Source organism: Peromyscus leucopus, chromosome X, assembly GCF_004664715.2.
Source record: "Peromyscus leucopus breed LL Stock chromosome X, UCI_PerLeu_2.1, whole genome shotgun sequence".
NCBI classification, from domain to species: domain Eukaryota; kingdom Metazoa; phylum Chordata; class Mammalia; order Rodentia; family Cricetidae; genus Peromyscus; species Peromyscus leucopus.
The window spans coordinates 26,799,876-26,813,682 of NC_051083.1; the positions used below are offsets into that span (position 1 = coordinate 26,799,876).

At 39.8% G+C, this 13,807-nt stretch overlaps 1 protein-coding gene across 9 annotated transcripts in view; it reads left to right on the forward strand.

Annotated features, from left to right (window-relative positions):
* Positions 1–13,807, forward strand: part of Frmpd4 (FERM and PDZ domain containing 4) — a 937,357-nt gene that overhangs the window by 698,893 nt on the left and 224,657 nt on the right. For all 9 annotated transcript variants that reach the window (XM_037199121.1, XM_037199124.1, XM_037199122.1 and 6 more), the window contains one exon: positions 8,486–8,602. In XM_037199121.1, coding sequence (XP_037055016.1) covers positions 8,486–8,602 — 117 coding nt within the window. The remainder of the gene's footprint in view (positions 1–8,485; positions 8,603–13,807) is intronic.

The following is a 13,807-nucleotide window of genomic DNA, read 5'->3' on the forward strand; positions in this document are numbered from 1 at the left end:
TGGGTGTGTGCACTTGTGCAAATACACACAGAGACCAGAGCCAGAACAAGATATCAGGAGTCTTCCTCTATTGTGCTCTACCTTCTTTTCCTTACTCAAGGTCTCTAACAGAACAGAAGCTTGCCATTTGGGCTATGCTAGCTCCGTTCTCCAGTCCTAGTGTAATATGCAATCCCATGCCTGGCTTTCTATGTGGATGCTGGAGAGTCAAACTCAGGTCCTGATGCTTGCAGAGCAAGTGCTCTTACACACAGAGACATCTCCCCAGCCCACTTCTTTACACATAATTTTCCAGCACTCAGAACTACATGTGGTATAAACTAGTCACTCAATATTTGTTACAGGTATTAACATATCTATGAAAAAGTAATGATAGCAACTGTTTGATGACCTAAATTACAGTGGTCCTTACCACACCCCAACATGATGCTTAATATAGTCCATAGTTTTCATAGGTGAAAATTTCTATCAACGATATTTTTTTTAATTCAGGCTATTCTCAAATTTACTATATAGTTAAGAATGACCTTGAACCCCCAAGCTTCCTATCTCCACCTCCTGGGTTCTATGATTTACATTCAAACACCACCACATGCTATTTATGCAGTGCTGGGAATTGAACCTAGGCCTTCCTGCATGCTAGGTCATGTTCTACTAACTGAGTTACATACCCAGCCTTAATAATTAACTTTTGGGGGAGGGTAGTACTGGCATTGAACCTGGATCTCTTATATGTAGGTGGGTGGGCTGTATCTCCTATTTAATAATTAAGCTTTTAACATGTCCTTTTGGACTGTTGTGACAAGGAAGAAGCAATAATCTATGAATGTGCCTGGCACAATGCCTACCAAGCAACAATTTGTATACCTGATGTTCTCACCCTACCTGCTTTTATTGTCCATAAGACAAAACCTATAGTCTTAATGCATAAGATTCTATGACCACATCACAGGAGAACTTGTGTTTCCTTGTTGATTCTATTCACATTTAAACACTACTCAGAATCATAGCATCAAAGATGACCATGATCGCTGCCCTCACAGAGTGACTATGCAGCTTAGTGTATCCACATGGCATCAAATTTTTACTTGGGGAGTTACAACTACAAACTCAGGAAAAGGTGCAGACCATATTCTAGCAAATGGAACTCAAGACTTGGTGTGTCTGCTGTTCCCATATTTTACTTCTTGAGCAATGAAACCTGACTGTCCTGGTCTCTCATACAATTTAAGACAACTTATAACTTATAACCATCTTTCTAGATTCTGAAGAATTCAGCCATCTAAAACATTCGAGTGTACTTTGCCAAAGTCTAATCCAAGGTAGAATTGCATGTGACTTGAATAATGACTCTTGTGTGTGATATCCAATTACTCCAGACACCTGCCCTCAGTCCCATCAGATTTCCTGGGCCTGACATAATAACGTTAATAAACCAAGGTTTAGTATCAAGCATGGTGGCTTACACTTGTAGTGCAAGCATTCAGGGGGCTGAGGCAGCAGGATCACCAATAATTCAAGGCCAGTCTGAGCTACAAAAATAAGTTCCAGACATTCCAGATCAGTTCTGGGCTAAAGGGAGAGACCCTATCAAAACCAAATGAGTCTTAGGTTTGCTTGCATCTATTTTTGGAAGGAGAACCAGTTAGCCTGGATTTCATTCCCCTAGTTGATTAGAAGACATAGCTCACCCAACAGGGTGGGAGAGGTCTGATCTGAAAGTTATCTCACAAGTGGTTTGATTGTGTAGGCTGGTAAATCATATAATGGAGCAGATGAAACTAATCAGGAAAAATGTTTAATGCCATTGTCAGAATATACATTCAAATGTCATTGTACTGTAGTTAAGCTCCTGAGTCATAATAAATTTCTCCTTAGCTAAAGTGACTTTGTGATGAATATACTTGGGATGATGTGCTATTGTAAGGCTTGACATTAGTATTTAAAGCTGTGTTTTACTTCTTAATTGTACTTCCATGTCCTCCTTGTCACAACAGAAGCAACATCTTTTAAATGGTTGGTGGGATGCCTCTGTCTGGATGGCTTTGATGTTCTAGTCACCTCAATGACATAGGTTTCCTCAAGTGCACCTACCAAAGCCTACCCATAAAGGGTCATAGGAAAGCAAGCTGCTACCCGATGTGTAAAATCAAAATATGTTAGTGCTACATTGAAGGCTTCATAAGAAGAAAGTGATGTTTGGAAGTAGAGGACAACACAATCAAATGCAGGCCATGTCCATGTGGATAGTGAGATAAATAGCATCTAGCAGACCTGTTAGTCAGGTCCTTACACACAATGGGGATAACATACTACAGGACAAGCCTCCCTTGGGGTCATACTAAAGATTCTTCTCCAACTACAATACAGTACACCATGCTAGGCACATAAAGATCATGGCTGTCTTCAAAACTTGGAGATTTAAAAACTATCTAGGTCCATCTTCCATTGTTAATTTTTCTCTCTCTTTGTCTTTTTCCTTTATATTATCCCCTTTGTATGTGAACTTAGAACCAAGCATGAATACCAGCTGCTTCAAATGCAAGCTGATGTTGGAGGATATTTGGAGGCATCTGGTGCATTTGGGTATCTTAACCCAATGTCATATAAGCATCTATTCACCCTACACAGGACACAAACAACACACACAAGAAATGATCACACCAAAATATAACTTTGTGAATAAGTTAATCTATTGGCTTGCTTACTGGAGTTTGAGTGAGGTGTTCTTTACAGTAGCATGGGCGACTCAAAGGCAGCTCTATCACCAAAAAGCCTACCCCAGCATAGGGGATGATTCAGAAATACTGCATCCCTAGAGCCTCATACATAATTTGTATCCATCTGACCAATCAAAGTGTCTCTCCTCTCTGGTGATTGTTACTGCTTATGTAACCTCATGGAGGCTCTTGGAAACCTTAGAAGTTTTAGGAACTCCCTGAGACTTGTCAGTTTTCTTTACTTCTTGAGCCTTATAAGTTTCATCTACTGTCCGAGTCTTAATGAGCTGCTTTCCTCCCTCCTGGAGGGAAGGTTTTAATTTGGAGGACATAGCTACACAGCGCCTAAACACTAACCTTGACGGTTAAAATAAGTGAGAAAATGCTTCCCATTTTATGAGCCTCTATGTAACACTGGATAACATTGGGTTCATATGAAAATAATTTCTGTGAGTTCAGAAAAGTAAGAATGATCAAATTCTCGGTCAACGTTTATTTTGTTGTGTTTTCATAGTGCCACTCAATGACAAGAATGAATAATCAAATAGATAAGTCTTTAGTTTTCTCATATTTGAAACAGACATAATAATTCACTTCTCTGCGCAGTCTCAAAGATGAGATTAATGTTAGCTGCCAATCTTATATGATTATTACTGAATATATAAGGAAGCTTATGAGCTCTTGTCACTCCTTCGGACCTTGGAGTAGAAAGCTCCAGGGGTCAGTCTTGAGCATTCTTCTAACTCACTATTTAATGCCAGCAGCCATTTTGTTCAGGATGGTTCCATTTGGGCTCTAACCTACTGCCCCTGTTTCTGTGCCCAGACAGTCTATATAAAACGTGGTGTCTGCCCAGAGGTCTAGTTTCCCAGCAAAGTATGTTGGCTCACACCTGTATTCATTGCACCCAGGAGACTGAGAAAGAAGCACTGAGGGATTATGCTACAAATCGTAGTTGTGACCCACTGTCTGGCTGCTAAGAAGCTAACATAAGTCCTTTGCAAGTGCCCTTAGTGCTATAGTCATCTCTCCAGCCCTAAGAAAACCTGCTTTAGCAGCATCCTTGGCCTGTAGCCACTAGACTAAAACAGACATAACAACCTTTCCCTACCTATGACCACCAAAACTGTCTCCAGAAACTACTAAATTACTTTGGAGATAAAAATCACCCCAGTGTGACAAATAGAGTGCAGGATAAATTGTTTTCCCAGATGAGGAAATCAAGGTACATTTAGATTTACCAGAGGGTAAATTCATGTAAGAGGCAGGATTTACATCTTCCTGACTCAAGTCTTCGGAACCTGATTTCAGAGCCCTTCAGGCCCTCTTTCTGATGATGAGCTGCTGGGCTGTTCCAAGGAAACTCAGATAGCCTAAGCTGCCCACTGGTGGTTTCTAAGAGCTCACTACTCTTAGGATGGACTGGCCATGGAGATTCAGTCCAGAGTTTAGAGACAGACACACAGCAGGAGAGCATCAGTTACTTCTACCAGTCATCTTAACATAAATAGTTCTGCAACTTTGCCTGACCCATTCATACATAGATGTTATCATTTCAAAAAAAAGTATGAAGATCATTTTTTGTTCATGGATAGTTTCTGTCTGTTGCAAACAATAGATGAGTGAAGCTCAAAGTTGCAAACCAGTTCAGTCAGTCTAGAGGAGTTTCTGGAATGATTTAAATAGCCCTGACAATGTAGGTCGCTATTTTTAAGGCTGAGGTAAGTGTTTGAAAGTGGTTCACACAGCCATGATCTCAGATAGGAGTTACAGAACATTAGAATTGCAAGGAGTCTCAAGGCTTTGCCTGGAAAAAGAAGAAACTGACCCTCTGTTCCCTAGATCACAGAGTTTCTGGTTAAAAAAATTCTGTCATTCCTTCTGCCTTGGAGTAGTTGAGCTCATTACCTTCTAAGTTTTTGGGAAAAGATCACTGCTTGTTTCAGGTTCTTCTTGCAAGACTGGGAAGGAAAATTGAATCTTTTATTCTTTTTCCACTCTGAGTCATATGTAGATTTCACTAGACTCTGTCCTAGGCACCATGCTACATGAATTAATATTTTTATACTAACATGAGTCCTTTTACAGAGGAGAGAAACAGGTCTTGAGGAGGATAGGCAGGTCAAGTGATTTGTTCAAGGTTATGGACAATAAATGGAAGAGTCTGTTTGTAACCTGGCAATTCTTAACCTCTAGTAGACATCAATACTGCCTGAGTATTATATGAGATATAGGTCTACTTAAAAATCATTTATGGAAATTTCTAATTTAATAGAGTGCCCTGAAAATGGTGATGCCAGACCACAAATTATGTCAGTGAGACCAACCAGCATACCATCATCAGCAACACTGGTAGAAGTTCTACAGAACTGCTAGGGTCCTGCTTAGTGCTGGTCAGGAGCAATCTTGAGTTTGAGATGCCCTTGAATAAGAAAAGTACAACCTCCTTCAAAGAGAAGAAGTTGTACAATGGCTCCAGCCCCTGGTATTGTGCCTAAGAACAAAGAAGAAGAAGAAGAAGAAGAAGAAGAAGAAGAAGAAGAAGAAGAAGAAGAAGAAGAAGAAGAAGAAGAAGAAGAAGAAGAAGAAGAAGGGTATGAGTCTTTCATAGGTACCCACATGGACCATTATTGCCCCAAATGAAGATTTCTGCCCAAAACAGTGTCAGTTTTGCAGTGTTACCACAGCTGCCTGGCCCTTCTAAAGAACTAAACAGGATTTCTGAATTTGTTAAAGCAAAACAGCCACTCTGCTGTCCCACAGGGGCTACTTCTTACCATTCTTTGTATAGCCAGGCATGATGGCTCATGCCTACAGTCCCAGCACTTAGGAAAATGAGACAGGAGGATTGCTGTGAGTTCAAGATCAGCCTAGGCCACACAGTGAATTCCAGGACAGCCTGAGATATAGAATGAGATCTTGTTTTAAAATACACAAAACAGAATATACTGGTTAGAAAAGGTTGTGCCAGCAGTGAAAGAACAGGCCACCTGGGAATAGTGAACCCCTTGTGATAAGAGCAGAGGAAGGAGGTCTCTAGAGCCCTTCTCCAGCTAATAGAGAGGATTTGCTATCTCCCAAGGTGATACAAACTATTGAAGCAGGTCTCCCAGTCACCATACTGCACAGGAGCCCCTCCCTAGTTCTGACCTCTGTTCTTGATTTTTTTCTCAAGACTGTCATGGATAGATACTTTTATAAGAGTCTTGGTTTGTTCTCCTTCCACTTTTCATTTGCTGGGTTTTACTGAAGCCTTTGTGACCCACATATTTTAAGTCAACTCATTAATAGGCAGATGTAGCGATGTCTGATCTTAATTAGTCCATCATTTGTTTTGATGCTCCTTGACCTAGAGAAGCACAGTTAGTATGTGTGGTGGTTCTGTTCCGGTGGTAGTTTCTGGTCTAGCAGTGGTTTCTGGTCTAGCAGTGGTTTCTGGTCTAGCAGTGGTTTCTGGTCTAGCAGTGGTTTCTGATCTAGCAGTGGTTTCTGGTCTAGCAGTGGTTTCTGGTCTAGCAGTGGTTTCTGGTGCTGGCATTTCATTTTAGGCAGAGACTTTATTTGAAAACATCTTGCTGAATGGTTGTTTGCTACACTCTGGACATACTGCCCAGGACAGAATGTGATGTATAATAAAATTCAGCAAATAAAATAGAATTCAAGCTTCCTGCAGCTCCTCATTAGAATGCTGTGTTTGACATTTCAATTGTATTAGGGAGCCTGTGCCTTTCCTTAGGTGATTAGTATTTCATGTTGTGTGTGTGGAAAAGGGCCAGGACAGAAAATCAAGGGGGAAAAGGGCATCCTTTGTTTGTACCTTGGAGGAAAAGGGTTAATAGGAACACAATATATGATTTAGGATTCCAAAATAAATCATAACCTTCTGTAAATAAGCTCTCTTCCAAAGTCAAGAATGGTCTTTGTGTCACTTCTAAGTCTACTCCAGCTTTAGGGAAAAGTTTTAAACAACCAAATTGACTGTATTCCCACTTCTAAGAGCTTATTTTCTTGGTCCCATCTTAGAGAGCTTTCTAAAGGTGATCCCTGCTGGCATAAAGGGAACTGCTGTGGGGTTTGTTTGTGTGTCTGTTTGTTTGTTATAGTACCTCAGGGTAGCAGATTCATGTGTGCTCTCACCTGGGGGAAACAGCAGTTTTTTTTTTGTTTCCTTCAAAACCACCAGAGGAAATTGCCACTGCTGACATTTGCATAAGCCAGGGAAACAAAAGAGGTGGCCATGTATTTTCTTTTAATAGTCAACAAGCAAGAAATGGCGCTATAGTGGCATTCTAAATTTACCACTCCTATTAATTTTGTGAATACTTTTAATCCTCACTCTTTATTGGAGGAGGTAGCAATACTGAAAGGAAGTTAAGGAAAAGCAATGGAAAGGGCTTTAAATTATGCAGATCTTCTTCTCCTGTGGAGGAGTCACAGGAAATGGGCTTGCATCTCTGGACACAGGTTGAGTCACTGGTTGGACAGATGTGGTGACAGAGCAAGGGCATTGAAGAGAGAAGTATTGCTTTGGATATTCACCATAAAGGGCAAAAGGCTGCATGAAAGCCACCATGTAAGGCTGTGCAAGTTGCACCCTCGCAAGACGACTAAGCCAGGGAGGCAGGTGACAAGTGGAATCCTACCCAGCCTGCATTCACTCTCTAGGCTGCTCTTCATTCATCACACCAGAGAAAGAGCTTCTCTCTCGGTGTAAAGGACTCTGGTGGCTGCTGCTGCACTGACGATGAGCCCCTGCAAACATCATCACCACTCTTTACCTGCTCACTTTGGTTGGTGACAGTCTGGCATTTGGAACCACTGTAGGATCTTAAGGCTGGCTATCAAATGAGCTACTTCCCTTTGATCTAAGGAACCACCTGACGAGGGATGTGGACTAAGGCTAAAATGACATTCCTTGCTTCCTTCCAGTATCATGGGTAAGGACTGAACAAGTGTTGGGCATTTGTGGGAAGGCAGGGATGAAGAATACAAACCAGCATTTGGTGATCACTTCAGAAACTAGCTACAGGTCTCCAGTTATGGACTGTGACTATGCAATGCTGCCTGTCACAATGTCACAGGAGTGATAAGCTGTTTCTTTTGCTTTTAGAAAACATATATATATATATAAAATATTCTCCAATATTTCACTGTACTGACAGACAAATTGACTTTGGGGCCTTAGAAAGTAGAAAAGATAATATGTGAATATTTGTTGCATCTTAACAGTGAGGGTTTAACTACTGCTCTATGACTGACTTTGTTTGGCATGTGGTTACTGTGAATATACATTTTTTTATTTTGGTCGTAGGAATCCAGGAAACTCCACCTTGCTTTTTTTCATAAAAGTATAAAACTTTGACTTATCTTCATGTGTGTTTCTTTATATGACAATGTGAACTCTATGTATGTGCCTGAACTGCCTAAATATCTAGCATATCTAATATGCTTCTTGTGGTCAGAACTACAAAGAACTTTTGATCAAAGTTTCCCACAACAAACTTACTTAATTTTACTAACCCATTGGTTTCTTATGCATATAGTATATGAGTGTACTTCCATTATGTGGATTCTATAGAAAATAAGTTCTCTATTGCATGCAAAATGCCTAGCATGCTATCTGATGCAAAGACATTCTTTAAAGTTGGTATATGTTCAGTTATGCACACAGCTCACAATTTAGAGGAATAAGACATTAACTCTTGTGCAGTGATCTCAAACTTATGTTAAAGAGTCAGAGGTGATGATGCTCTCTTTGTTTCCAGCCACAGGACCAAGTCTTCGGGCTGGCCGCCTCCCTCAGGAACCTGGGCCTTGAACCAGGTGCCACCCTATGGATGGGAGATGATGACAAACCGAGATGGCCGTGACTACTTCATCAAGTAGGTTAAAAAGACACCAAAGAATTTGGCCAATGCTCTTCTAGTTTTGTTTTGTTCAAAAGGGTTTTATTTATTCTTAGATGACTGCATATGTGTATAGAATGTTTTGTGATCATATTGTCCCTCTATTTCCCTCTTGTATGCCCTTTCCCTCTGGAAACTTCTTCTCAACATGTACCCTTCTTACTTTTCTATCTTTTTTCTTTTTCTAGTAACTCACTGAGTTTAATTAGGGTGGCTTACATGTGCATATATGTGGGGTTATTGACTGGATAACTGGATTACTGATAATTACCTCCATAGTATGGCAATTCTTGCTCACAGCAGAAGTGTGCACTATTAAATTTTAGGTCAGTTGCATCCATTGTCTGAAACTGAAAAATTATGTGGAATCTGATTATTTCAAACATTTTCAAGGAAGGGTCAAGAATGTTACTGGGTCATCTACTAAAAAGATTATGCGTTTTTTTCTGACCTCTTGCTATAAATTTTTTGTTCATATATTGGTTTAGATTACAGATTTTTATGATAGTCTTATTTTGGTTGTGTTAAATGAATATACATCACAGCATTTCCTACTTAAGCCATTTTAGATGTATTATTTAGTAGCATCCATGGTGTTATGCACTTACCACTGTCCATTTGAATGACTTTTGTATCACCCTTATCTTCGGTTGTTTCCTGTTGCTGCACTAAACTAAACCGCTCTGAAGGTTTGCAACTTGGAAGAGAAAAGAGATTATTTACCTTATACTTCCAGGTCACAGTATATCACTGAGGGAAGTCAGGACAAGAACTCAAGCAGGGACCTGGAAATAGGGACTGAAGCTGACACCATGGAGGAAAGCTGCTTGCTGGAGTGTTCTCCATGGCTGGTTTAGCATATTCTCTTACACAACCCAGGACCACCTTCCAGGCATGGCACTACCTATAGTAATCTGGGTACTCTCACATTAACCATCAGTCAAGAAAATGCTGCTATAGACTTTCCTACAGGTCTATCTATGGACAGTGTCTTCTCAATTGACATTCTATTCCCTCAAATGACTCCAATTTGTGTCAAGTTGGCAAAAGCAAACAACACAGCCCTTCCGAGAAATCTCCTAAGCAGGGCATTGCCTCTCCAAGATGGTGTCTACCTAAGAACAATGTAAGCCAATGTCACAAGCTATAGAAGGTACAGGAGGAGATTGAACTGCTTGAGTAATGGTTTCCAAGTACCTTTGAGTTCCCACTTTAATTGTATTCATTCTCCTGAGCAAATCAAAGCTAGAAGTTGGATGTGGCCACTGATAAGTTGCGTATGATCCAGTAATAAGTATTTATTTCTCCTGATTTTATCTCCCAATAGTATCCAGTCTCTTTTCAATCTCTATAAATTTGCTTATTCTAGGAACCTCATCTAAGTGGAATCGTATAATATGTGTTCTCTTCTATCTGGCTGGTTTAATTTTACATAAAGTTTTCAAGAACCTATTCATATTATGTGTTAGAATTCATTCTTTTTTAATGCTGGATAATAGTCCACTGAATGTATATACCACAGTTATTAATTTGTCTGTCACAGGATACTTACATTTTTTTTACCACTTGACTACTGAACAGAGGTGCTATGAGCATGGTTGAATAGATTCACTGATGTGGGTATAGTTTGAGGGTAGTGTTTGTTCTGCACGTACAAGTCCCTAGGTTAAATACACACACACACACACACACACACACACACACACACACACACACACACACATTTTCTTTCTGTTTTTACTTCTTTGGAGACTACACCTAGAGTTGGAATGTCAGAGCTATATGAAATTGATGGTTCAAAGTTTGATTCTATGCTTCACTCTTTAAGACCCTACCAAGAGTGGTTTCCAGAGCAGCTGTCATCGTCTAGATTTTTAGATTTTTACAGTTTTGCGGTTTGGTGAGAAGGGCATTTACAGTGTGTGTGTGTGTGTGTGTGTGTGTGTGTGTGTGTGTGTTTCAAACAGCGAGTCTGAGTCTTTGTTCTCCAACACTACTGAAATATTCTTAATTACAAGAAATTAGTGAAATAGATTTGGAATCAGGAAGCACAGTTGGCCAGAGTCCAGTTATAATTGAGTAGAGATTTGAGAGGAAGAGAAAAATTATTTTTCCTACCACAGGCTGTTTTCTTTGTTTCAGCCAAGCTGCCTATGCATTTATTAGCAAGTATAAGATGATATGGGAGTGGGAGTCATTTTTATAAAGGTGTTTTCTAGATTTTTAGGGTCTTCTCTATTTCTTACTCAAGCCCACACCAAGTGAAGATTGCTGACAAGCCAGCAGGGTGAAAACTCACAGGACTGATTGCTGTGGCTGCTTTTCTAGTCTTTATAACCCAAATCTCCCCTCTTCTCCATAATTGCCACAGAGGGAAGAAGACCTCCTCTCTTGAGTCCACAGCTAACCCAGGAACTGCCTCTTGAGGGCACCTTGAGAAGACCTGCGTTTCCCTTAAACATTACCCATGCTAGGGAACATAGAAGTGCCTTATGCCTTTTGGAGGCTGTGCTCCCAGAGAAAGAAGCACGAGTATGGCCTTTGGAACCTAGTCTCAGAGCACTCAAGAAACAAGAAAAAAAGACCAGTAGTTTGTCTCACACCCTGGATTCTAACTGCTAGTTTTGCATAGTTTGTCCAAATCCTTTCTTCTGTTAAGACAATGTATGATATTATAATATGCCATCTGTTTTCCAACATGGCTACAGATGCACTCAGTTGGTTCAGATAAAGTAATCCAGATATTTGCGGTCAGAACTGGAAAAAGATGAGGCAATGAAATGTATTTTTTAAAGGCATGAATTGGGACTTTATAAAGGTATATTTCAGACTTTTATGATTAATGTCTAGTTTTCTTTCCTCCTATTTGGCTTTTAGGGAGGTTACATACATTCCAGATACTCTTTCAAAAGGTAGTAACTCAAACTGTGACTTGCTAGTGAGGGCTTCTGGGAATAATGGCTAGCTAGCTCTACCTTAAGAATTGCCATTAGCTCCATTTAACATTTATATGGGATGATCATGTGTCAATTTAAGCTTTCTACTGCTCTAGGTCAGCTGTCAAACTATAAGAGACAAGTGGTTACTCAAAGAACTTCCTCTGACTGCTGCTGCTATTGCTGCTGGGTTTCAAAACCAAAACCATCAGCATCATTTTCCCAAAGTACTGTTCTTTTTTTTTTTCTTAAAAAGTAAGCTTCTATAGTCCTTTCAGAGAATTCATAAGATGTCTAGCATAATACTCCTCTGGAAAGTGCTTGTTCTTTCCCCATTACTAATGAGTCTGATAAATAATGAGATTCCCTCTACCTACTGAGTTATGGCCATTACAGGGAGAAGCTGTAATTATCAGTTTTTGGAGAGCCCAGGTTTACACTACAGAGTATTTCTGTTTTCATTAGCATTCTTAGTTAAAAGGACAACTGGGAAACTGATGTATGGTTAGTGATTAGCCCCTTTGCATTTATTTTTTTCACTTGTTTACATATCTTTTGAAGGACATTGGGTTTTTTTCTTAATCTTTTCTTAGGATGCATATAATATCTGCATCAGACAGTTGCTTTCACTGAGTGATGGACCAAATGGTAGGAGGAATCAGGCTTTGTGTATTTCAAAGTTGCAGTCTGATAGCTAAATAATGAGAGAATTCTTTCATTATGAGTCTTGCAGTACATGGCCTAAGATACTCCAAATTTTAAGTTTCCTCTACCATGTATCATTTCCCATTATTTAGAATAGAGATGATAGACTATTTTCCATAAGGACTTATTGATCCATGGGGATGAAAAATGAAGAAGGGGCTAAAGAGATGGCTCAGTAGAACATGGATTTTATTCTTAGCACCCAATTGGTGGCCCACAATCTTTATATAACTCCATTTCCAGAGGATCCAGTTCTCCCTTCTGGCCTCTGTGGGCACAAGGCATGTACATGATACACAGACACACATGCAAGCACACACCAGTACACACAAGGCAAAACAAACGAAATGAAGGGTACTGATCCACATATACACTTGTGTGGTATCTCATACTTTGGAAACTAGTAATTTTTAACCTTTCCTACATATTAGCATAATTTAAGAAGCAATAAGATCCTGATGCCTGAGCCTGGGGTAAGCCTGGAAACAAAGTTTCAGATGCACCCAGATAATTCCACAGAATAGCTATGGCAGCTACACTGAAGTAGTTTTCTGCACCTGATTCTTTTATTTGGCCTTAGCACTGGAACAATATTACCATCTTCCTGATGATAAAACATAGACTAATCATGTGGCATTCCCAATGGCACATACATTTGCTGAATTAGAATTCATTGTGTTTAGAAAGGACCACTTACATTGCACATTCATAGAGACATCTGAATTACAGATTTATTTTAGTGGTACCAATGATGGAATCTATGTTTTCACACATGTGAACATGTTATCATGGAGCTGCACCACCAACCTGAAGTGCAGTGTTTGGGGAACAGTGAGCATTTTTAAAGAAATATGACAAGCTGGGCTCTGTGGCGAGTTCCTATAATTTCAACACTTGGAGGGTGATGGCCAAAGAAATAGAGTTGAAGGCCTGCATTGTCCCAGAAACACAAACTTGAAGGAAACTTGACACAATACAAAATAAAAGTTGTTCAATACTTATTATTACGAATTAGGAGAGAGAGCAGGCCTGAGGACGGGATAGAAGCATAAAAGAATTTAGAAACTACATGGAAAGGAAAGAAGCTTAGGACAGTATATCATGGTGAGAACTGTCTAAGAGAGGGAAAGGTGAATAGAATAAGAAACACGCAGGAACAAAGCAAGATAGCTGAAATTATCATCATTATAACAGCATCAATGATCCATAAGTCTAGGTGTCTATAGAGATGGGTACTGATACATATATAGTTGTGAAAATAGATATGGACACAGAAATCAATGCAGATGGATGGATACAATATAGATGCTAGTATAAATAATGGTTTATGTATAAAATATAGATATAGATGTTTTATAGTCAGTGAACATAAACCACCAGCCATGTTGTGTGAGGTTGCATCCTTTGATGCAAAGAAAGCAAGAGGTCCATGGAAGGCTGGGAGATGGACAAGATTGTGAAGAGCCTTGGGCAGATAAAATACATTTTATTCCTTCCAGGCAAATCACTAGGCAGGCAGGTGCAGGTAGGCACAGGCACA